Source organism: Trichechus manatus, unplaced genomic scaffold, assembly GCF_000243295.1.
Source record: "Trichechus manatus latirostris isolate Lorelei unplaced genomic scaffold, TriManLat1.0 scaffold00015, whole genome shotgun sequence".
NCBI lineage: Eukaryota > Metazoa > Chordata > Mammalia > Sirenia > Trichechidae > Trichechus > Trichechus manatus.
In genome coordinates, this window is record NW_004443951.1 from 24098968 (window position 1) to 24124904 (window position 25937).

At 45.0% G+C, this 25937-nt stretch overlaps 1 protein-coding gene across 1 annotated transcript in view; it reads left to right on the top strand.

The window, feature by feature from the left end:
* CSMD2 (CUB and Sushi multiple domains 2) overlaps positions 1 to 25937 on the top strand; it is a 752464-nt gene that overhangs the window by 593851 nt on the left and 132676 nt on the right. The window contains exons 33-37 of the mRNA XM_012554226.1: positions 2967 to 3105; positions 6630 to 6817; positions 15805 to 15999; positions 17045 to 17161; positions 20856 to 20969. Of these exons, the coding sequence (XP_012409680.1) occupies positions 2967 to 3105; positions 6630 to 6817; positions 15805 to 15999; positions 17045 to 17161; positions 20856 to 20969 (753 nt within the window). The remainder of the gene's footprint in view (positions 1 to 2966; positions 3106 to 6629; positions 6818 to 15804; positions 16000 to 17044; positions 17162 to 20855; positions 20970 to 25937) is intronic.

Consider the following 25937-nt stretch of genomic DNA (forward strand, 5'->3'; position numbering starts at 1 on the left):
CCAGGCCTTTCTTCCTAGTCTGTCTTAGTCTGGAAGCTCCACTGAAACCTGTTCAGCATCACAGCAACACACAAGCCTCCACTGACGGACTGGTGGTGGCTGAGCATGAGATGCATTGGTCAGGAATGGAACCTGAGTCTGCATGGAAGGCAAGAATTCTACCATCGAACCACCATTGCCTCTCGTTATTTCCATTTAAATCACCACGTGGTGAGTTAAGAGCTCAGGTTCTAGAATCCAGCTACCTGTGTTCGAGTCTGGCTTTACCACAACAAGCTATGTGGCCTTAAATCACTTCACCTCCCCGTGCCTCAATTTCCTCACCTGCGAAATAGGAGAAATGATAGCATTCCCCTCAGAGGGTCGTTTTTAAGATTAAATAATGCTAGAAAGCACTTAGAACCATGCCTCGTTCGTAGTAAACTCTGTATATGTTAAAGCCATTATCATCATTATTCTTTTTTATCTTATAGATGAGGAAATGGAGGCTCAGAGAGGTGAGATAGCTTGCCCAAACTCACACAGCTAGTAAGTGGCATTGTCAGAATTCGAACCCAGGACTGTGTGACTTCAAAATCAATGCCTTTTTCACAACTTTCACCTCTCAGGGCAGCCTGCCTATTTCTTGGCCATCTGGCATGATCAGCAGCTTGCACCCACTCCCATGTGGACACCCAAGGTTTAGCAAGCTCTAAGTCTGGGCCTGAAGGACACAGCCCTTTTTCTCTAGTTGGTGGTGGGGAGTGGACAGGTCATGACAGTGCCCTGAACTGGGAGTGAGACCTGGCTTCTAGTTCCAGCTTGGCTCCCTAGCTGCAACCCCAGCCAAGGGCCCACTAACATTGCCAAGGCCTCATTTGGTCTCCTACAGCTCAGCTGTCCTGCTGGCTAGTGCCTGGGCCTACAAGAGGGAAGGGGGGCTTTCTTCCCCTTCAGACCCCTCAATCAGCCCTAAGCAGCAGGAGCCCTCCTGTTGATGAAGAGCCTCAGGAGCCCAGCCAGGACCTGAGACACAACTGGCAGAGGGCAATGAGGCCCAAGCCTGGGTCCTGAGTAGGAAGGCCAGCAGGGGCTGAATGTAGGCCCAGCAGGCTGATGCCAGGGAGCCATCTGGGAAGGAGCTGTTCCAGGGCAGATGCCTAGAACCCAACCTTACTGAGAGCAACAGGAGCAGTTTCAGAAACACCCAGACTCGCCCTGTCTGCAGCAAAGGGAGGTCCAGCCAGGTAACCTTTGCCCCAAGTGGAGGCATCATGTGCCCCCTTGGAAAGGTCCACCAGGGAGTTGAGACTTCTAACAAGATACAGACATTTTACTCTCCTTGGCTACATCAGACTCTCTCTAGGCTCTAGGGTAGGGCCACTCTCTATGGCTGGAAACGGCAGTCTTCCTTTATTCAGTTCAGGTTTTGTACTGATCATACAGGTCTCCGGTCTGTCCCACTGATCCAACCCTCTGCTCTAAAGAGGTGAGATAGAAGTGGACCTGGCTCAAGGAACCTTCTTCACTCCTGTAGACGCTCTTACAGCTGGGGCTTCTCCCCTGCCGGCGTGCGTGGAGGAACACTCTTTCTTGTCTACTCCTGCTGCCACCAATGATTACGAGCCCCTCTAGAGGAATGGGAAAATCATGGGCTTTGAGTCTCAGAGTGACAACACTCTGAGCCTCAGTTTCTTCCTTTATAATAATCCATGGCTTTGGGTTGTTGTGAGACATAAATGAGATAATGTACCTAAAATGCTTTTTGCCATGTCTAACATATAATAGGCACTCACTTGGGTATTTCTTGAACTCAAGATGATACTTAGTCACTGCTATTCATGACCATGCACCCAGGTTCCGTTCCTCCATGTTAGGGCTTTTGTGGCCTGAGCTGAAGCCCTGCCATTTTTTAAAGAGACCCTGTTGGAGCTGTTCTAGCCCTTTAAGCCACACCTTGAGTAAAAGCCACAGAGTGAGGCAGTAGAACTCAGCTGTACAACAGGCAAGCTGGTTGCTCTCACCTCAGTGCTTGCAGATGCTCTTTGGCTCCCACCTCAGTGTCATTTTGGATTTGCTGGCCTCCTCTTCCTTGAGTGGCTGGCTCTCGGAGCTCCTTGTGGGTACACCATTTGCCGACTCCACTGCCAACCTCTGATGGTGCCCTGTGGTTTATCCCTGTTTATATCTCAGCCACCTTTTCCTGTTAATGACCCCCTGCACTTCCAAGCTTCTACTGTGTCAAACCTCTTAGGCTGTAGAGCGACAGCCCCAGCCGTTTAGGGGGAGAACCTGATTCAGGATCTGGAGAAGTTGACCAAGAGGTATCTGGGTGGGCAGCCTGCTGTGTCATCCAGCCATGCCCCGCTGCTTGGAGGGCCTGTCATCTCAGGAGGGAGACTACCATGGACTAATTGGGAATTTGTGATCACTCCATACAACTGAGGTACAGACTAACTCTTGGACAAGGCCCTTTGGAAAGCTCAAAGGTGTCTGCAGCCCTAGACAGATGCCAGGAGCATTGGCAGTATAGACAGCCAGCAGCACTTGGCAAGTGAAAATGATCATGTTTTCCTCTTCCTGGCATCAAGTGCACTGGAACTCATGGTAAATATCTACAAGGCTCTTCTGGAAACTGGATATAAAGGCAGTGGAGGGAGGACCCTGTACTTGATATGTCTAAAATACAGCTGATGGTTACCATGAATTGACTATTTATGCCAAATGCTTTAACAAATGTCTCCTATAGTCTTTACAACCACCCTGTGAAGCAGGTGCTATTATCTTTTTCTAAAATAGAGGCAGGACACTGAGGTCCAGAGAGGTTAAGTAAATTCCCTAAGGTCACACAGCCAGGAAGTGGCAGAGCCAGGTTTTAACTTAGGTCTCTCAGACTTAATCCCTCCTCTACTTTGTCTTATCAATACCCATTAAAATTTAACCAGGGTAAAGGGGACTATCTTACCTTTGTCTTCCTCTCTCCTCAGCTCCTTGTGGGGGAGACCTGACAGGACCATCTGGAGTCATTCTGTCGCCAAATTACCCAGAACCCTACCCGCCAGGCAAGGAGTGTGACTGGAAAGTGACCGTCTCGCCAGACTACGTCATCGCCCTGGTATTTAACATGTATGTACCTTTCCCCCGGGTGGGAGACAAAGGGTTCAGACCAGCTAGGGGTTTCAAGACCTGGGTCGCCAGGTAAGTGTGCACATGCCTTCTGTGACAGAGTTCCCAGTTCATTGGCAGGTGAAGAAATTGAAAAAAAAGAGAAAGTAACATTTGTTGAGCCTTTTCTATGTGTCAAGCACTGTGCTTGGTGGTTTCATATATATTATCCTATTCAATCCTTGATAATAATTTATGAAGTGTCTATTATTATTTCTTTTTTACCTCTGAAGATATTGAGATTCGGAAAGCAGGACCTTGCTGGCTCCTTCTTCCTCTCCCTCCTGGGTGTTCCTTCACTGCTCTTCTGGCTTCTTCCATCACACTCCCCAGCGTAGAATCAGGCCTCAGGTTTCTCTCTATACTCCTCCTTCTAGCTACTCCCCTATCTCTCTTAGTCCTTTCCTAGGCAAGCTCTTTATAAGAATTGTCTCTGCTTTTCTCTGCTTTTTCTCACCTCCAGTTTACTCTCAAACCACTGGAATCCGGTTTCTGCCTCCACCGTTCCATAGGAAACTCCTCCGTTAAACGTTAACAACGAACTCCTAATTGCCACACAAGATGGAGCTTTTCCACGTTTTATCCTAGTCCGCCTCTTGATCACGCCCTCTGCTCTCACACTAGTTTTTCCCTTGGGTTTTGTGAAGTTATTCTCCCCTGCTTCTCCACCTTTTGTGACTTCATGTCTGCCTTTTCTTGCCTCTCTTCCTTGGCCAGAGTCAATCACTGGCATCTTCTCTTTTCTCCTACACTTCTTTCCTGGACAAACTCATCCACTCCTATGGTTTCAGCTTCCTCTTAAAAGCAAGGATTCCACTCTGCCTCCCACCCAGACTTTCTTCTGAGCTGCAGATCCCCATATCCAGCTATTGGACATCTCTTCCTGCTGCCTACAGGAACCTCAAATGCAATATGTGCAAAATTAAGCATGTTACTTCTCCCCCAAGACAAGCTGTCTTCTGAACACTGGAGAGTGGCACCGTCTTCCACTCTTATGCTTCATCCAGCTAGTGACCAAGGAGTGGAGCTTCTACTGCCTTGGCGTTCCCCATATGTTCCCTTCTCATTCTCCCAGCTACTGTTTTGGTCCAAGTCCTTATCATTTCCCATCTAAGTTACTGTCATAGCCTCCTAACTGGTTTCTTTGTCCAACTTGCCTTCTATGACAATCTGTCCTTTAGCTAGCTGGCAGCTTGATCTTATCATCTAAAATAACCTCAGATGCTAAAATAACCACTTTGTTTTCCATTTTAACATCCTGTAATGATCCTACTTAGTAATAAAAAGGAATGAACTACAGATACATGTAACAACATGGATGAATCTCAGAAATATTATGCTGAATAAAAGAAGACAAACAAAAAAGTGCATGATGTATGATTCTACTTATATGAAATTTTAGAATCAGCTAATCTAACATATGATGATGGATATCAGACCAGTGGTAGCTTCTAGCGATAACGAAGAATGACTGGAAAGGGACGGGTGGGAACTTTCTGGGGTGGTGGACAACTTCTGGGTCTTGATATGCAGATGTCAAAACTGATCGAGTAGTAGATTTAAGAGCTTAGATCATTTCATGGTGTGTAAGTTATACCTTGATTTTAAAACCAACAAATCCTTTATTTAAAAAAAAAATACCTAAATGAGTCCCTCTTGCCTATTAATTAAGGTCCAGACTTCTGAGCTTCATTCCAAATAATCACCCCTTCCTACCTCTCCAGTCAGTCATGTCTCTCCCTGTGTTCCCACAAACCCACCCCATCCTAAACCCTTAGCTCCAGGCGGTCTGAACTACTGGCAGTTTCTGTGGTCTTGCAGACTATTTCATGCCTTTGTGACTTTACCCAGGCTTCTCCCTGCCCAGCGACCTGCATTTCCTTCCTGTCCAACCAGTGAGCATCTTCTCATCTTCCCAGCTTGACTTCCTCTGTGAAAGCTTTATTTTCATCCTCCCCTAAGAAACTTAGTTTTGTGTCCCCACTATGCCTTGTACAGACTTTCTACTTTATTTTGTTGTTTACTTCACCTCCTACAGCACCATCAACTTCTTGAAGGCAGGGCTGGTGTTTGATGCATTCCCTTGTCCTTGACACCTTGCTCAGTGCTTGGCATATTGAAGGTGCTCAGATAAAACTTGATGACTGAGGGAAGGAAAGGACAGATGGAAGGCAGGTCGTTAGGAAGTGATGGAGGCATCATTCATGACAAAGTTTGACTCACCCTTCCTTGGTGACTTTGAGCAGATGGATAGAAGCTGGGTTATGAGAAAAGAAGACCCTATCACCCAACAAGAGTGGGAGTGACCTCACAGCTGAGCCAGTGTGAGAGGGTGCCTTCTTGTAGGAAGGAAGCCAATGCATATCTGGCTCTGGCCTCCATGCCCTCAAAACCCCATCCTCTCTCTCTGCCAGCCCTACCCGCTTTGTCCTAGAGATGTTGTGTCATATCTCTCTGCCATATGTCTTAGCTCAAGGGTAGAGCATCCATTTCCTTCTCAGTCCAACCAGATAGAATATCTGAGTATCCCAGCCCACAGATAGGCTATGAACGGGTCTGGATCCAAAATCTAGTCTTTGCAAGCTGATTTACTTTTATTCTCTTGTTTTCATTTTTGCACACTTGATTGGTATCAATTGCGTTTGTTGAATCTATACCTAAGAGTAGAATTGCTGCATCGTAGGGCAGGCATGTGTTCAGATTTAGTAGATATTGCCAAACAGTTTTCCAAAGTGGTTAAACCAATTTACACTCCCACTAACAGGGAATGAGTGTTCAGTGGCTCTAATAGTTGGTATTTCCCATCATTTTCATTCTAGCCATTTCAGTGAGATAAATTACCTTTAAAATCTCTAATGTCAATTTGATAAATCAAGACAGTTTTTTTTTTTTAATGGATTTTTCTCCCACAGCAGGGTCAGATAGCTAGGAGAGAGACCAACTATGGGCATCAGGAGTGGGGTGGTAGCAGATCCTGAGGAGAGCTGGAAAACTGGCTCGGGGAAGAGGAATAAAGCAAGGGTCCTTCATGGTAAAAGACCCCTCCCTGCCTAGAAACAGCTTCAGAGATGGCTCTTTCCTTCTTGGAAAAGGAGGTGCAGTATATCTCAGTATGAAGAACATTATAATTGGTTAAGAGACCTGGGTTCTGGACCTACTTTGGCTGACCATGCAGTGTCTAGAGTTGGCAACTCATTTTCCCTTCCATAAAAGGAGGGTGTGAGGCTTTCAGCTCCAGCTTTCTGGACACTGACTCTGGAATCTGCCTCCCCTGCCCCTGAGCCTTCCTCATCCATCTTCTCGCCTGATGGGAGGTCATCGGGGCTTCATTCTCTCTCCCCACCAGCAAGTCTTCGAGTGGTTGGGCACCTGTGGGGTGGAGAGCTTGCTCTCTGGGAGACCTCATCCTTTGGCTGAGCCTAAGGCCCCAATATCAACCTTTATTTAACCTTAATGGGGTGGGATGGGATGTGTTTGTTCCCCAGCTTTAACTTGGAGCCTGGCTATGACTTCCTCCATGTCTACGATGGACGAGACTCTCTCAGCCCTCTCATAGGAAGCTTCTACGGCTCCCAGCTCCCAGGGCGCATTGAGAGCAGCAGCAACAGCCTCTTCCTCGCCTTCCGCAGCGACGCGTCTGTGAGCAATGCTGGCTTCGTCATTGACTACACAGGTAAGGGCTGGTGTCAGAGATGACTGAGGGCAGGGTCAGCCAGACCTGGCAGAGGGGAGTGGAAGGCAGCGTAGTGCATAGAGGAGAGCATTGGGCTGGACTACAGGGAGGCTGCTCCTAGTCCTGATGCTGCTGCCACGTGCAGAGGACCTGCCTGCCCTGTGGCCCTCCAGGTGGCTTCATCTGTCACCCTCCTATGTCCCAGTGCTGGGAGTTAAGGGGGCCAGCGTGAGTTAAGGAGGCCAATGTTCTTTTTGAGTCCCATTTCTATTTCCAAATCATTACTCCTCTTCCTTTCCTTTGAGGCTCATTCTTTCTAGCTCTACTTCACTTTCATAACCCTACTCCATGTTGTTGTTTGTTAGGTGCTGTCAAGTCAATTTTGACTCATAGTGACCCCATGTGACACAGTAGAACTGCCCCATAGAGTTTTCTAGACTGTAATCTTTACAGGAGCAGATCGCCAGGTCTTTCTCCTGTGGAGCTGCTGGGTGGGTTTGAACTGCCAACCTTTCAGTTAGCAGCTGAGAGCTTAACTGTTGCACCACCAGGGCTCCTTCCCCACTCCATCCCTATCAACTAATATCTCCCTGTTCACTCCCCTACATTCACTGAGGATTCTGATATGAGGCTTCATCTTCCTTTCTACCCCAAAGCCCCCCACAATCCAGGGTAACTTCAGTGTCCCTGTGGACAGTTTGTCCAACTCCTAGGCTCACAGTGCCTGGACCTCTGTCCCAAGGACTCTCCTTGGCCATATTCTGGAACCCTTCCCAAAAACTGAATACTTTCTGATACTTCCTGATCACGTTTTCCTGTCCTTCCATTCACTTGGAGTCCTGGTAGTACAGTGGTTAAGAGCTAGGCTGCTAACCAAAAGGGGGGTAGTTCAAACCCCAGCCACTCCTTCAAAACCCTACGGGGCAGTTTTACTCTGTCCTGTAGGGTCGCTATGAGTTGGAATCGACCCGACAGCAATAGGTTTGGGTTTTTTTGGTTTCCGTTCACTTACTCCCATCACACTTTTGAATTAATTAAAGCAGATTGAATAGTGTAGGGGTAAAGAGCAGAGGTTGACAATTTTTTTCTTTTAAAGGGCCATAAATATTTTAGGCATAGTGGGCCAGACAGTCGCTGTCATAATTACTCATCTCTGCTGTTGTTGTGTGGGAGCAATCATAGACAATTTGTAAATAAATGGGCTTGCTGTGTTCCAGCAAAACTTTGTGAAAATGAGCCTCCATCTCATAGAAATGGTCGTTCCGACTTGCTTAAAGCTCACGTTCACCAAGTAGCAGTTGTGACCTTGGGAAAGCTGTTTAACCTCTCAAGACCTCTGTTTCTTCATCCATAAAGTGATAGAATAATTCCTATCTCATATAAGCAGGCAAAGATCAATGAGTCCCTGCATTAAAGCTCTTGGTACAATGCCTGGCACATGTCAAGCATTCTGTAATGTTCCAGTATGATTATTATTATTATTATTATTAATTCCAGGCTCTAGAGCATGCCACTTTCTTCTACTCTGTTAGTCCCTTTTTGACCTATTCTTCTTCCCTAATTATCTCAGATCCTATTATCCAAATCCTAGCTCCATTTCTTGCTTGATTTGTGAGCTTGGCAAGTTATTATCTCTTGGAACCCATTTCTCCATCTATAAAATGATGGTAATCATAATTATGTTGCAGAAAGTTGTTTAAGATTCAGATATTTTATGCCTACACACTGTATATATTAGTATAATTCCTGGTATGTACTAAACACTCCATAGATACTCTGAGATGTTTTGTTATTTATTATTGAGACCATAACCCAGGTTCACCCAGGCCTCATCAGCCTATGTGTACAAATGAGGTCACATTACCGGTTAAAATTAAAAATTCTCTGGCTCAAGTCCTCCACTTGCATAATGTAGGACCTCAGCAACCTTTTAAAATATCCTTTAATTAAATATTTCTGGCAACCCCTGGGGATATCTCACATGAGATCACAAATAATATGATCATAAAAGAGCTAGTGCTTATTTAATGTCTACCACATGCCAGCACTGTTCCAAGTACTTTCTATCCATCAACTCACTGAAATCCTCATAACTATCAATTGCCTGCTATTTGTCGGGTACTTGGTAATTGGTGCACAACACAGAGAATACTTGCTTATGGAGCTGGTCTGGGGAGTGGATATTTTACCATCCACTCTTCCTCCAGGCGCCTACCATTCTGTAATTCTCTTGTATCCAAACCTTCCTCTGCATGCCAGTATCCAAACAAACACGGCCAGATGTTTTGGAATTCTAACAGAAGATGCAACTTAGATTCAGCCTGGGACTCCCATCACTCCAGCCATCCCCGTCCTCACTACCATACCAATCATCTCGTTTTTATTATTATTTATCCCTTTAATCACACTCTCATCAGTGCCTTCAATTTTCCTGCCCCCTTGTCCTTTGATGGAGCCCGGTGGTGCGGTGGTTAAGAGATTAGGCTGCTAACCAAAAGGTCAGCAGTTCGAATCCACCAGCTGCTCCTTGGAAACCCTATAGGGCAGTTCTGCTCTGTCCTGTAGGGTTGCTATGAGTCGGAATCGGCTCGATGGCAACAGGTTTTTGTCCTTTGTTAAACCCACACCCAGGTGGCTGAGTGTTGCCAGAAAAAGTCACACAACCATGAACTGGGAGCCACTATATTTACGTCCTAACCTCAGCCAAGCCTTAGCAACCCCTGACTTGTCCAACTGGGTCTTCTTCTAGGCAGTAATTCTAAAATTTCAACCGAAATGTCACCACTTTTAGCTTCATTCTTACAATATGACTTCATTTCATCTTCCCTGGATACAGTAAGCTACTGGGTAGAAACTCCAACAGCTTCTTCCCCAATTACCTTGTTCATGGCAACCTTGCTGTTGCCAGCTTCACCCAGGTTCTCTCCACTGAAGTTCATGGGCTGAGAACCATATCACAGGTTCTCTTTCCCAAGGAAGCCCTTTCCACTTTCAGCTGTTGGCCCAAGACATTATCTAGAGTAATCCTCAGATCTAAAACACAGCCTCAGGGAATAAGGCCTTCCCAGCTGCCATTTGAGCCAGCCAAGCTGGCTGAAGGGATGTCAGTTCCTGGGGGATAGGAGAGGTGAGGCATAGCCTACAAATGTACCTACCACCCTCTTATTAGGATCTGTGGTGCAAGTACCACAATAATGGGTCCCTCTTCCCAGACTGCACACCTCCTAATATTAGTTACCCCGAAAATCTGTTTCCATAAAGATTTACAGCCTTGGAAACCCTATGGGACAGTTCTACTCTGTCCTATTGGGTCACTATAAGTCAGAATTGACTCAACAGGAACAAGTTTTTTTTTTTAATATCTTCCCCAAAACTGTCCCTAGGTGACGCAAGTAGTTTGCACTCAAATGTCCCTAGGTGACGCAAACAGTTTGCACTCAACTGCTAACCTAAAGGTTGACAATTCAAACCCACCCATTGGTACCACAAAAGAAAACATCTGGCGATCTGCTTCCCTTAAGATTATAGCCAAGAAGACCCTATGGAGCAGTTCTACTTTGTAACACATGGAGTCGCCATGAGTCGGAATCAGCTCGACAGCAACTAACCACAGCAAGTATCACCCTAGGTTCCTGGGTGGTGCAAGCAGTTTGCACTTGACTACTAACGGAAAGGTTGGCGGTTCAAACCCACGCAGCAGTGCCATGGAGGAAAGATCTGGCGATCTACTTCTGTAAAGGAAATGGAAGCCATGTGCTAGCAAGATGGAGCAGCCAAGAGCAAACCGCTTGCACTGCAAGGGACTCCTCGTAAAGAGCTAGATAATAAATATTTTAGGCTTGGCAGGCCAGACAGTCTCTTGAACAATTGCTCAGTTCTACTGTTGTAGCATTGTTTTATTTACAGAAACAGTCATCGGGCCAGATTTGATATGCGGGCTGTAGTTTTCTGATTCCTATTGTATATGAACAAGATCACACCACATATACTTATCTGTAACCTGGTTTGGTTTTTTTTTTTTTTTTCCCCAAACAATAGATCTTGGGCATCTTTTCGAATCAGTATGCAAAGACTTCTGCCATCCTCTTTAAAGACTGCTTTTATTTCAGTGGATGGCTCCAATCCAACCTTTATAACTACTTCCTTACTGATTGGACGTCTGGGTTATTGTTTCCAGTTTTCTGTTATTGCAAACAGTGTTTGGAAATGGGCCTCATCCACTAGGACTAGAGAGAAGCCAGTTCTTTTATGTTTCTCATTTTGGAGGGCTTGGGTTTTATTTATTATTATCATCATGATGTTTTAGCCATTTAGTTTTATCATTCACACCTGATCTCTGGTTTGACAGACTAAAAACCTGATTGTGTCTGAATTTTATCTCTCAATCGTTGAATGGCTTGGAAAGCTCATTTAGCCTGTCAGATCACCACATTCCTCATCTGCAACCTGAACATGAGCATACCTGGCCCTGCCTGGGCAGAGGCTACTGTGAGACACAGATGAGATAACAGATTGGAAAGTGATTTGAAAATTATGAAGTGATATTCTCATGTAAGGGGTTATCATCATTATCATTATCCTTGTCATTATTATTAATGTTATCATGCTTGGAATGATGAGCTCTTCCTCTGACACGGGAGTAAATATAGAATGGAGTCTGTAGTTGGAGTCGTTGATGTAGCTGTTGATTTTCCAAGCCTGAGGGTGTTCAGCCGATTAATACAGCAGCTGTTTATTAAGCGTCTGTTATGTGCCAAGTAGGGCTGGTGGATAGGAGAGGTGAGGCATAGCCTACAAATGTACCTACCACCCTCTTATTAGGATCTGTGGTGCAAGTACCACAATAATGGGTCCCTCTTCCCAGACTGCACACCTCCTAATATTAGTTACCCCGACAGTCTGTTTCCATAAAGATTTACAGCCTTGGAAACCCTATGGGACAGTTTTGCTGTGTCCTATTGGGTCACTATAAGTCAGAATTGACTCAACAGCAATAAGTTGTTTTTTTTTTAATATCTTCCCCAAAAATGTCCCTAGGTGACGCAAGTAGTTTGCACTCAAATGTCCCTAGGTGACGCAAATTTTGTAATAGATGCTGAAGTTATAAGAAGAATAGGTGATGGTCCCTGTTCTCTGAGAGTTCAGAACCCAACTGGAAAGACATACACTTACCCTACTGTTAGGGGTTGATTTGTATTTCCCAGAAGTACTAACCCCTATACCTATGGATGTAATTCCATTTGGGAATAGCATTTTCTTTGTTATGTTGATGAGGCCAATACCAATATAGGGCATTTAAGCCAATCACTTTTGAGAAATAAAAAGAGCAGATTAAGCGCAGATGCAAGCAAGCACATATGGGGAAGAGATAGATGCCACATGGAGATCTCCTGGGAATACCCAAAAGAACACTGGAGAAGCTGAGACAAGGATTTCCTCCCAGAGCAGACAAAGACTCCCCCTAGAGCTGGCACCCTGAATTCAGACTTCTAGCCTCCTAAACTGTGTGAAAATAAATTTCTGTTTGTTAAAGCCACCTACTTGTGGTGTATTTGTTATAGCATCACTAGATAACTAAGGTACCAGCCTACCAAGACAATGTGATACATGCTATAATCAAGGGGGAAAAAAAAAAAGCACTGAACTCTGCTAGAGAGAAGGCAAAGTTCAGGAATGCTGCTCAGAGCATTTAAAAGTGTAGGAGTTTGGTAGACAGAGAAAAGAAGAAAGAACGTTCTGACATAGTGAAGTATTCTGGGGTAGTCATACCCAGCTGAAGTCCAATGCCAGTGCAATGATTACCCCAAGGCACAGTTGCTTAAACAAGATACAAGTTTATTCTCCTTCCTATAAAAGAAGTCCAGAGGTTGGCATCCAGGGCTAATGAGGCAGCTCCACTGAGGTTCCTTTTGTCTTTCTGCTCGACCTTGCTAGTACATGGCTTCCATTCTCAAGGTTGCCTCAGGATCCAAGATGGTGACCAGAGTTCCAGCCATCATGTCTGAGTTCCAGACTGTGGGCAGGAGGTAGAAAAAAAAGAAGGGCCAACAAGCGTTCTCTCAGCTAAGTTACCTTTCCTTAAGCAGCCTTTCTAAAAGTCTCCCATGAAAGAAATATTTATTGAGTGCCTACGATGCCAGGCCATCGGAATACAGCAGTGAACAAAACTGAAAAATTCCCTCATGGAACTTACATTCTAGTGGGGGAAAAAAAACAATTGCCGTTGAGTGGATTCTGACTCAAGGCAACCCCATAGGTTTCAGAGCAGAACTGCCCTCCGTAGATTTCGGTCGCTGCAACCTTTCAGAAGTAGATAGATAGCCAGGCTTTTCTTCCGAGGTGTCTCTGGGAGGATTTGAACCACCTACCTTTCAGTTAGTAGCTGAGCACTTAACTGTTTGCACCACCCAGAGACATTCTAGTGGAGGAAAATAGAAAAAACAAAAAGGTAAATTATAGTTCATGAGATAGCATTAATACCAGTGGAGAAAAATAAACTAAAGCAGAGAAGGGTGGTGGGGGGAGTGCAAGGGAGAGGAATATTGTAATTTTAAATAGCTGATCGGGAAGGTATCACTGACAGAAATGAGAGAGGGAGTTGTGCAGCTGGGGGCACATTCTATGGACAGACACCAATGTGGCTGGAGCAGAGAGAGCAAACAGACAACAGGAGGTGAGGTCATAGAGGTGAGGGTTTAGGGCAGAACGTGCTGGGCCTTGTACACCTGTAACGATTTTGGCTGTTACTCTAAGTGAGATGGGAGGCTATTAGAGCATTTTGAGGAGATCTGTTCTGACTTACATTTACTTCTCTTTGGCCAGACCTAGCTGCGTGAGAGGCTGGGGCAAATAAAATTGAACTGGTCCCTTGATACTCTGGATGAAATCAGGGTTCCACTATTTAAAGATGAAGCGGGGAATAGGTGTTGGTGCCATAGCTAATTCTGCCTCTTACGAGCTATGTGAAATTGGTTCCAAGTTACTTAATTTCTCTGAACTTCAAATAAGATTTGACCCACTTTGAATTTTTAAAAAAGACAGATGAGATGTAAAACATGGTAACAGTGCCCAGTATCTCTGTGAGTCATGTATGGAAAACTGAGTGGCCGGTTGTGTTCTGGCCCCAGCCACTAGGCTTAGGTAGAGGAGCGATCTGACATGGGGTCAAGGTGGCACATCACAGGGCTCACAAGCCGCCACTGAGAGGCTCTCTACTAGGTGAGTGAGCATTCTCTTGGACCTCACTTGAGTTTAAATGCAGTAGTATATCCAGAACTGCTCCACTCTTAACTATGGACAAAGACTTAAAGCAGGACAGGCCAGTCTCCTCGGGTGCAAGGGCTCAAATGTGGGAGCAGGTGGACTTGGCAGGAGCGTCCCATCCCATCAGTCAACAGAGGCTGACAAGCAGCTGAGCAACACCCTCAAGCAGTGGCCACCTCCTTTGTAGGTAGCTTAAAAAGTACCCAGGTGGTAAGGACAGCGCTCAGTGAAACTCCCCTGAACGTCTCATCTCTGAGCTCTGATCCCATCAATTCCAGCTCTTTCTACCTTAGCTCCACTCTGAGTTCTGAGTTCTTCAGCAAGGGCCGTTAGCAGCTCTTGTGAATTCCCATCTCTAGCCCTCTCTGCTGCTCTCCCACAGAATAGCCTCCAAAATGCTAATTGAAACCTGATACTCAGTTGCATTCCCTGGCACTGACTGGCCTTTGCTGTGTCCTAACACTGCACAGCCCTACTGACAGGCCACCTGACGGTCAGTGATCTTAGAACAAGGAGGACTGAGGAAGGGCGGCAGTGGATGGAAATGAATGTCGGCTCCCAAGAGCTGCTCAGGATTTTCATCCAGTGGTGAGGGAGGCTGTAGACTCTCCTTCAGAGATTCAGGGCTCCAACTAGTACCCCCAGTTGCTCAGGACAATGTCAAGTACAGTCTTATCTGGTGCAGAAGAATGGCGTGGATGCCTGCTAGGGGCTCAGGCTGCCACTTCTCTCACATCCACAGTATGCTTGATTGTGAAGACACATAAGGATCATTATTAGCCAAATAGTTTTAATAAACTGGCAAGAACTCAGTACTCCAGTGCAAAGCCCTGGAAAACTGTATTGGAGATCTTGACTTGTCCCAGAGGTGAAGTGGGGTACTTCTGCCCTGTCTGAGTATGGCACCCATGCACTCAGAAGTGCCTGCTAGCTGTGGAGATGACTGGGCCTGCAGAGCAGACACAGTCGACGTTCCCAGCCAGCTGCCTGGTTATAAGCAGAAGGGAAAGAGAAACAGCAGTCTCCAAGAGCAGCTTTCTGCCCTGCTTAGCACCTGGGTACAGAACGCCAAGGAAACCCACCATGCCCAAGTGTGGGAGGTCAAAGACAGGCAAAAGGGTTGATTGGGCACTCACCTTTACCATTTTCCCATTGCCTTCAAGTCAATTCCAGCTCATAGTAACCCTATAAGACAGAGTAGAACTGTCCCATAGGGTTTCCAAGGCTGTAATCTTTACGGGTGCAGACTGCCACGTCTTTCTCCTGCACAGCAGCTGGTAGGTTCCAACTACCAACCTTTTGGTTAGCACCTGAGCACTTGAGCACTTAACCATTGCACCACCAGGGATCCTTCAACCTTTCCCATAGTGACCCTGAAATGTGGTTCAGGGACCATCAGCTCCCACTTGTCAGAGCAGCGGGTGCCTCCCTTGGGGAAGAGCAAGTAAAGGATGAGAGAGGACCCAGTGTTTTAGCAAAAATTCCCTCCTCTGTGGGTCAAGGCAAGAATGAGGGGAGAGAAGGGGAAATTTCACTCTCCAAAATGACTTCCAGTCCTGGATTTCTAAACAAATTTAGACAAGTGTCTCAGAGGGTATAAGAGCAGCAGTCCAGAATCCCCATGTGCTCTGTGGCTAACAGGTCAGGGTCTCCTCCTGGGTGCTGCCTAGAAATGGGCCACTCCTGAGCCCTGTGTGTGTGCGTGTGTGTGTTCTCTTTTCCAGAAAACCCCCGGGAGTCGTGTTTCGACCCTGGTTCCATCAGGAATGGCACGCGAGTGGGTTCCGACCTGAAGCTGGGCTCCTCCATCACCTACTACTGCCATGGGGGTTATGAAGTGGAGGGCTCCTCTACCCTGAGCTGCGTCCTGGGGCCCGATGGGAAGCCTGTGTGGAACAACCCCCGGCCAGTCTGCACAGGTGGTGGAACCCAGAGATGGGAAGGGAGTCCGAGGAAACGGGCATGTCAGAGCAGAAGGGGCTGTTGGCTATGCAAAGGGGGAGCTGGGACATGGTCCTCAAAGGGTGGCTCCTTCAAGCAGGCCCAGTCAAGCCTGGGTTTGCTGTGGATAAGACTGGCTTATATTTCACTGGGTGCACCAGTCCCTGTCAATGGGTCATCTCTCTCAGATGATGAAATGTCCCCATTGTCACCCTCAGATCACATCGATGCTCATGTCCTGAACGCTGGCCCCCAGACATGCCAGCAGCTCACACCAGGGAGAAGGGAACTGCAGTTTAAAGTCGACCTTTAGGCTTGTTCCTGGGCCTAGGGAAAATTGCCAAGAGATCAGATGTGTAAAATGAAGGCCAGGGAGTGGGGCTGGCTCCAGGCAGGTCTGGGTTAGCCATGGGAGTCCTAAAAAGAGGATATGCTGGAATGTCAAGAGCATAGTGTCCACCTACACTGAAAAGCAAGGTAGCCTCATTGCCTAGGTGAGAGAGGCCTGCTCAGAGGTCTACCTCTTGTAGAAATCAGGGATCATGGCTGGGAGAGGAAAGTGGTTGTGTGCCATGGACTGGCCCCTTTCAGCAGAGTTAGTTTGGAGAGACTCAGGTCCCCTACTCATGCAGACACTAACTACCCAGGCACAGACATCAGCCACGGGCCAGCAGGTCATATCTCGGCCCCACTTGTAAGAAGAAGGGGTTCCTAATGTGCTCCCCAAGACTGTGCCTCCAGGGACCAATGCCAGTGTGAGTAGTTAGAGGACAAGGGCTGATAGGTGCCCAAAAGGGTCCTTGATAGCCTCAGAATGGTTTTAGGCCACATGCCAGACCAGGGATGGATGTCCTTGGGCAGAGTAGGGCAGTGTCCTCAGAACTCCCCTCCTCCACCTTAGTGACTGCCCACCTAAGGGCAGCCTCACCAGGGCCAGAAGCTCAGGCGGGAGTAGAAAGGAGGATGGACAGCTAATGAGAGGCCCATGAGGTCACCTGGCCCTCTATCTGGTTTCTCTTTCAGCCCCCTGTGGGGGACAGTATGTAGGTTCGGATGGAGTGGTCTTGTCCCCCAACTACCCCCAGAACTACACCAGTGGACAGATCTGCCTGTATTTTGTCACCGTACCCAAGGACTATGGTATGATCTTTTTCTGTTTGTTTATGTTTTATAACTCCCCTCCCTTACTCCAAAAGGGCAACTCCTCAGGCCCCTCCCAGTGATCCACTGCCATCCTGGGAATGGACAGAACAGTCTCCCAAGCTGGACATCAGAGTGTTGACTCTAGGAAATAAGCAGTAGAATGTGTGATGTCCTGGCACATGAGAGAAGGGCACAAGTGAGGCCACCTGTAACCAAGGCAGAGGAGTTGGTGAGGAACTAGCTAGAACAGAGGGCAGGCCAGGTGCAGCAGGGGAACTATCCAACACAGCCCAGGTCTGAATGGACGTGGTGCAGAGCCAGATCTACTGGGTCCCCAGGGGTCAGTGGCCAGGAAGCAGGAAGAAGGAAAGGAATGAGATGAGCCAGGGCTTGAAAGTGAAGGTGAGGGAACAGGGCCCCAGATTCAGAGCCACATCCTTGTAGGTATTCCACCTGAGAACTGACACCTGGTCTAGCAGCTGTGGGATAGGATGAGCAAGCAAAAAGGGAGGAGTAGGTCAGTATCCTGAGAAGACAGAGAAACCTCCAGATTCCGCGAGATCCAGACAGAAGAAGCCTTGTTGCCAATGGGAACGTTCAGAGTCCTACCAGTCCAGGAGGCATTTCAGAAGTTGCTGAGGGGCAACCAGGTGACCGGCTTTCTTTCCGCCTGGATCTCCGCTTTGTCAGACAAGTAACGACTGTTTCTAAACTCAGTTTGTGTTGGGTGGGGCAAAGGGCATCAAATATCCTGACCATCCAAGAGAGGGATGGGGCAGCCTGCAGAGAGCTGGCTGCTTATTCCAAGAGATAAGATAGGCAATCACAGGAAAAGATTCAGTGCTTTAGTCATGCACCAAGCATGTATTAAGCACCTATCGGGGGCCATGCACTTTGCCGGGTACCCGGGCTATGGAACTGACAGAGACATGTTCCCTGCCCTGTATAGACTCCCAGCCTCCTCTTCATCCACAGCTCTTGCCATCAGTGTGGCCACCCCTCCCCAGCACCCACACACCCATGTGCCTGTGCACACACTCCCCAACATACTTTCATGGCAGGATCATAGACTCTCTTAGAAAAGTCTTGAAAAGGTTGTCCAATCCAGTCTGCTACCCAGAGCAGAATCCTTAATAGGCGAGCATGCAGTTTGTGCTTGAATTCCTTCAGTAACAGGGAGCTCACCTCTTTGCAAGCAGCCAAGTCCAAGATCAGTTGGTCAGTTTCATTGAGCTAAACCTATTAGGGAGAGCTGGTTCTAGGAAGGTAGTGATGTCTCACAAGCATCTTCTCTTTACCGGTGATGCTGAGCCTGTAGGGGTGGAGAAGATTTTTCCTTCTGGGTCTGGAATATTCATCCCTAGCTCAGATCTCAGCTCTGATGTCATCTCAGAGATGCCTTCTGTGATCCCTATCTAAAGTGACCTGCCTCGTCCTATCATTCTATCCCATTACTCTGTTTTATTGTGCCCCTAAAACTCAGCACTGTCTGAAATTATCTTGTTTATCTATTTGCTCAAGTGTTTTTTGACTGCCTCTTCCCACTACAAGGAGTTCCTGGGTGGCACAAACCGTTAACTACTTGACTACCAGCCTAAAGGTTGGTGGTACAAACCCACCCAGAGGCACCTCGGAAGACAGGCCTGGCAATCTGCTTCTGAATGGTCACAGTCTTGAAAACCCTATGGAGCAGTTCTACTCTGCAACACATGGGGTGGCCATGAGTTGGAATCGACTGGACAGCAGCTAGCAACAGCTTCCCACTAGAATGTACACCCTGAAAGCAGGAACCTTGCCTGTCTGTTCGCTGTAGGGGAGAGTGTGGAGAGCCCCTTGCCACCATCCCTAACACAGTGCCCATTTGCAGGGTACCAAAATTCACTCTTCCTCCTGCTCCTCTCCCTCCTGCTCCCCTACCCGTTAGCTGAGAGCTAAGAATCTCTTACTCCATTGACTACTATACCCATCACTGCAATTTTTCTCAGGCAGCTAAGTCCATGGCCTGAGTCCCTCTCCACCCCTGCTCTGACACACACACACACACACACACACACACACCCTACTTCCTACATGCTCAAGGCTCTCAGCCATCGTAGAGAAGGGTCTACCCTGGTTCTTGCCCTCAGGTGCACCAGGCCCACTGGGATACCATTGCAGGCAGAATGAAATGGGGCCTGGCAGTGTCAGAAAAGGCTAACCCAGCCCCTCCAGCAGTGCCTGTCAGAGAGGGGAGGGATGGGGAAATCCCCTGGTATTCATAGCTGGTGGCCTGAGTGGCCATGAAATGCCAGGGCCCTTTGGCCTTGTCCAACAGAGACTGGATTAGGGCTTAAGGCCCTTTGGCCTTTCACCTTCACTTCCTCGAGCTAGCTGAGTGGCCTTGGGGAACTCTTGTAATCTCTCTGAACCTTAGTTTCTTTGTCTATAAAATATGGGTATTATCTGGAAGACTCATGATCAAAGATGATGCTGTACATAACAAGTGGGGTACTTGCACACAGTAGGTGCTTAATAAATGTCACTTCGTCTCTCCCCTCTGGACCTGGCCAGAGGAAAATGAGATGAAGATGTTTGTTCCACAGACAGTTGCTGCTTCCCCAGGAGAAGGCTGTTACTCACCACCCTCATCCCTCTTAGCTGTGAGGGATCTCATATTCAGGGGATTCCCTGGTGGGCTGGATGTCTGAAGAAAAAGCAGGGCAGATGGCAGGGTCCTGAGATGACACGGAAAAATAGGAGATGTTGCCGAAAGCTTGCTCATGTCTTTGAGTAGCCACTGCGGCTGTTATCTTGGGGAGGAATCAGGTTTAGTTGGTGCTACCTCCACCAGCCTGACAGTTGGGTGACATCCTGAGTGTCACCTGGACTCATGTGGGAGAATGTCAGCCCAGCCCTTCCCAGCTCCCCACGTCCCTGTCCCTGGGAGTCTGGCCGATGCATTAATCAGCCAGTGGAAAGGCTCAGCAAGTGGTTTGCCCTATGAACCAATGACTTCCTCTGAGGTTTTCCTCCTCCTGACCCTGGGTGGCCTAAACAATCTGTCCTCCACCACCAATCAAAAGGTTGGCAGTCCCACCCAACAGCTCAGCAGGAGAAAGTCCTGGCAATCTACTTCCATAGATTCCAAAAACTCAAAACCAAACTCATTGCTGTGGAATTGATTCCAATTCATGGCAACCCTATGTGTTGTAGGGTAGAACTGCTCCATAAGGTTTTCTTGGCTGTAATCTTAACAGAAGCGGATCATCAGGCCTTTCTTCTATGGTACCGCTAGGTGGGTCCTAACCTTCAACCTTTAGGTTAGCAGTCATGTGCCAACTGTTTTCACCACCTAGGGACCTTCCGTAAGATCGCAGCCATTGAAAACCCTGTGCGGTGATGCAACTCAAAGAATATAATCAGTGTCACTGAATTGAACATGTAGAAACGGTTGAATTGGTGTATGTTTTTCTGTGTATATTCTTAACAACAACAACAAAATAAATACAAAAATAAAAGAAAACTGTATGGAGTGCAGTTCTGCTCCAACACACATGGGGTTGTCATGAGTCAGAATCCACTTCACCCAAACGGGTTTGGTTTCTTTATTTTTGGTCTGGGGCCCCAGCCCCCCAAACTCCCCGCCTTTACCCCCGACATATCCACTGTGGGTCTTCCACACTGAGCTCTCCACACTATGTCTCCTCCACAGTGGTGTTTGGCCAGTTCGCCTTCTTCCACACGGCCCTCAATGATGTGGTGGAGGTGCACGACGGCCACAGCCAGCACTCCCGGCTCCTCAGCTCCCTCTCGGGCTCCCACACAGGTACCGGGGCTCGGCCAGCACTGGGGGCAACGGTGGGCTGGGGGCAAGGAGGGCAGGCTAAAAGGAAAGAGGCCTTGTAAGCACAGCATGGCCACAGGTGGAGGCACACAGATTTGTGGCGGGTGCTGTCTTCTGAACACAACAGCCAACTCCTGAAAGCCCACATGGAGAAGGGGCTTCAGAAGCTACTCTTATCCCAAGCTGTGTCTATACCACCCTGAAATAGTATATCATCCTCCTGTTTGCCTATACTGAGACCCAACTTTCTTTCTAATTATAAACATATTACATTTTCATTGTAGAAAACTCAGGGAATTGTTTTCTCTATACAAAAGAATTGTATACAGAATTAAAATAAGAACCAACCACACTAAAGAGTTATTGTATCTCCTTCGACTCTTTATACCTATTTAATCTTTAATCTCTTACATATCTTATTGAACAAAACAATATACATGTTTTATTGAAATATTTACTGCAAGCATTTCTGTCATTACTTTTCCTTCTATAATAGGATTTTTAAATACTATGTAGTTGTCTATTATGTAGTTACTTTAAATGTATGTAATTAATTTTCCATTATTGAACATTTAGATTGTTTCTAATTTTTTACTTTTCTGAAGAGCAATTTGACATATCATTCATATATCTTTGTATACGTCTCTGGCTGTTAACCTTAAAATACATTTCTAGAAGTAAAATTTTCAGGTTAAAAGATAGGAGAGTTTTTTTAAGGCTTTTTATACAGATTGTCAAATATCCTTCTAGAACGGTCTTGCCACTTTGTTCACCAGTAATGGGTAAGAGGGCATGTTTTCTTTTCACAAAAAACTAGGTAACTAAAAAACAAAAACTTCATCAGTCTGATAAGTGAAAAATTGTATCTCATTTTCTGATTTGCCCTTTTTATTACCAGTTAGGTTAACCTCTGGGTAATACGTTTATTGGTCCATGCATTTTTTTGTTGTGTATTTATTTGTGAGTTTGTATTGATTTTTCTACTAAAACTTATTTTCTTATTTATTCAGTAGCATTCCATATTATTATAAGCAATATATATTATATGCTATGAAAACCTCTCGTCCATATTATATGCTATGAAAACCTCTTGTCCATATTATATGCTATTACATGTTTAGAAAAACATGTTTTCATTTGCCTTTATTTTTCTTCAGGGTGTGTTTTACTGTCCAGGGGCAGAGGGGTTCATATAAAAATGTGAGGTTTTATGTCAGAAAATTTTAATTTTCTGTAAAATCAAATCTATCAATATTTTTAATAGTCTTCTCCTTTGCGTTTATGCTGATCAAATAAATATACATCTGTGTTTTCTTTTACTTTTCAGTGTCATTGTTTTGCTGTAGTACCTTTGGAATTTATTTTGGTTTATCATTTGGTTTAGGAAATACAACTATACTTTCTCAAGTGTAGTTAATCAATTGTTAGCAGAATTTTTCACTGATTCAGAATGCCAGCTTTACATAAATTAAGGATCTGTTTATAGACATTCTATCCATTTTCTCTAAGTGTCTGTTTATTCTTATGTCAGTATCAAAAAGCTTTAATTATTGAAACATTGTAATAATTTTTAAGATAGTATAAGTCCTCATCGTCATTCTTGGTTTTGAATTGTTTTATTGGCTACTCTTGCTTACTTTTACCTCCAAATAAAGATTGGAATTATATTGTCAAGTTAAAAAAAAGTTTCATCAGAATTCTGATCGACATTCCATTAAACTTATAGATTAATTTGGGGAGAACTCACATCTTTATAATATTACCTCTTCTTACCATCCAGAAACATGGTATGTCTCTCCATTTATTTGTGTTTTATAGGCCTTAGAAAGGTATTCGAATTTTCATTTAGTCAGTATTTATTTTCTGTTAAGTTTATTCCTAAATATTTCATGGCGATTTTGTTATTTCTGTTGCTTCTATAAATGAGTCTCCCCCCACCCCATTATATTTTCTAACTGTTCTTTGCTAGTACAGTATATTAGAAGACTGGTGTTTTTGTATATTCATTTTGTGAAGTCACTGAACTCTCATAATACAGCTAATGCTGCTGACTGATTCTCCTGGGTTCTCCAGGCAGGAAGCAATATCATCTGCAAATAAATTTCTCATGATTTTATATCCTCCTTTTTAGTAACTTTGATTTTCTTCTATAGTTATCGGCCTATTCAGGCATATCTCTTTAATATCAATGTTGATATTTTACATTTTAGTAAAAAATTCATTTATTATTTTATTTAGCTGTACAGCTTGTATAGTATACCGTGATAGTATACTATGATAAGGATAATGTTTACTCTCCTTTGTATTAGTGGCTTTCTCTCTTGCCTTTACCACATTGTGTTCATATTTGTGCTGTATCCGAGTTTTTTTGTTTGTTTTGTGTGTGTGTGTGTGTGTGTGTTTAATTGGGCCTATTTATCAGTTCTTAGGTGGGATTTGTTGTTGTTTTCTAATTAATTAAACCCTGCATTTATTTTGTAATTTCTCCTTCCTGCTTTTCTTCAGTTTATTTTGTTCTTGTTCTAACTTCTTGAACTGAGAGGTGTTTTTCATTATTTTCTCTGTGTAATAAAGAGCATGATTACAGTTACATAGTCACCACTCAGCATAATTTTCACTTCATGCCATAAATTTCATATGTACTATTTTCATCATCATTACTTTCTAAGTAGACCATAATAATGTTATTTTGTTCTTTTGCCCAAGAGTTATTAAGAATGTCCTCCCCCCAACACACACACACAAGAACTTGGATTTTGTTGTTGTTGTGTTTAAACTTTTATTGTTAATTCCATTTTTATTGCCACGTGGTTAGAGAATGTGACATGTACCATCTCTATTTGGGGGATTAAACCAGGTCCTCTCAGTAACCAAATACATTTTTTGTAACTGCCTAAGTATTTGAGAAGAATGCGTGTTCTCTGTAGGTGAAGAGACCATATAGTGAGAGATGACGAGCTCAGGCTCTGGAGTCACACTGCCTGGACTCTCATCTGGGCTCTCCCACTTGCTTGCTCGGTGACTTTTGGGCATACTACTTAACCTGTCCTAGCTTCAGTTTTTTCATCAGTAAAATGAAGACAATAAAAATTCTACTTGCAAGAATTATTGTTAGGATTAAGCGAGCTTTGTAATAATCATTAAACTGTCTTACTCAGTTTTATTGCTCAAATCCCTTATATCAGTGATTCTCTACCAAATGATGTTTCCATACCACTACCCAACACATAGACACCCAACAAGAGTATAATTCAGAATCTCTTGGGGTGGAATGCTTTTACAAAATCTCTTTCTTGGAAAAGATAGATCGATAGATAGATAGATGAATAAGTGTTAAGTATAGACATAGAAGTATAGATACAGGACCTATAGAGATTAAGGTATAGAGAGAGAGAGAGACAGAGAGAGAGAGATGGAGTCCCCAGATGGCACAAATTGTTAATGGCCAAAAGGTTGGTGGTTCAAACCTGCACAGAGGTGTCTTGGAAAACAGGTCTGGTGACCTGCTTCTGAAAGGTCACAGCCTTGAAAACCCTGTGGAGCAGTTCTACTCTGCACACATGGGGTCTCCATGAGTCAGAATTGACAGCAACTAACAATAACAACAACATAGATACAGATATAGGTATAGATATGGGTGGGGGGCGGTGGTGGTTCGGTGGTAGAATTCTCAACTTCCACGTGGGAGACCTAAGTTCAATTCCCGGCCAATACATCTCGTGTGGAGCCACCACCTGTCAGTGGAGGCTAAGCATGTTGCTATGATGCTAAACATGTTTTAGCAGAGCTTCCAGACCTTCCAGAAAGGCTTGGTGATCTACTTCTGAAAATCAGTCAGCGAAAACCCTATGGATCTCAACAGTCTGATCCACAACCGATCACAGGGTTGGCACAAGACTGGGCAGCATTTTGTTCCATCATGAATGGGATCACCACGAGTCCGAGGCTGACCCAACGGCAGATGACAACAACAGGTATAGGCATAGATACACAGGTATAGGACCGATAAGAATAGAAAGAAGTAGGGCTAGAGATAGATGTAATAGATACAGGACCTATGGATATCAGTATCAATACACTCAGAGAATCTGATACTCCTCTTTTGAAGAAACACTGATAATTCGCTACTGGTATAGATGGGAATGAACTGTGTCCATGTCCTTCAGTTGTGTCAGGGGCCAAAAAAAGTTTGAGGACCACTATCCAGTGATGTCCATTTTGTTTTTCTATTTGATATGTAATTGATTGAGATTGTTGTTAAACTATCTCCCACTACCGTTGTGGTATTTTATTGTCTTCTTGTACTTCTAACAATTTTTGCATTTCTGTTTGTCTGATGTATCTTTGCTCATTTTCTCTGAGAATCGTTTGCTTTTAAGAGGAAGCTGAACGTTTATTTTATGAGTAAGCAGCTTGGCCTAATATATGTCATCTTGTTTTGTTTTGTTTAGGTTTTTGTTTGTTTTGTTTTATTTTTGCTCCCTCGCTCTTCTATCCTTACCTGTTGTTGTTAGTTGCCATTGAGTCATCTCCTGTTCGTGGCGACCTCATGTATAACAGAATGAAATGTTGCCCAGTCCTGTGCCATCTTCATGATCGTTAGTATGTTTGAGTCCATTGCAGTGGCTATTGCATCACTTCATCTCATTGAGGGTTTCTCTCGTTTTCACTGACCATCTACTTTACCAACCATGATGTCCTTTTCTAGAAATTGGTCTTTCCTGATGACATGTCCAAAATAAGTGAACCCAAATGTCTCCATCCTCTATTGTAAGGGGCATTTGTTGATATATTTAGGCTTTTATATTATTATTATTACTAGTTACTATAGCAATATGAACTTCTACCCTGAGAACAAGTTTTTACATTTGCATTTAGTTTTGTTACCTTGTTAGCAATAGTTATTTGGATTTAACTGTACTTTCCTGATTACATTTATCCCTGCCAATT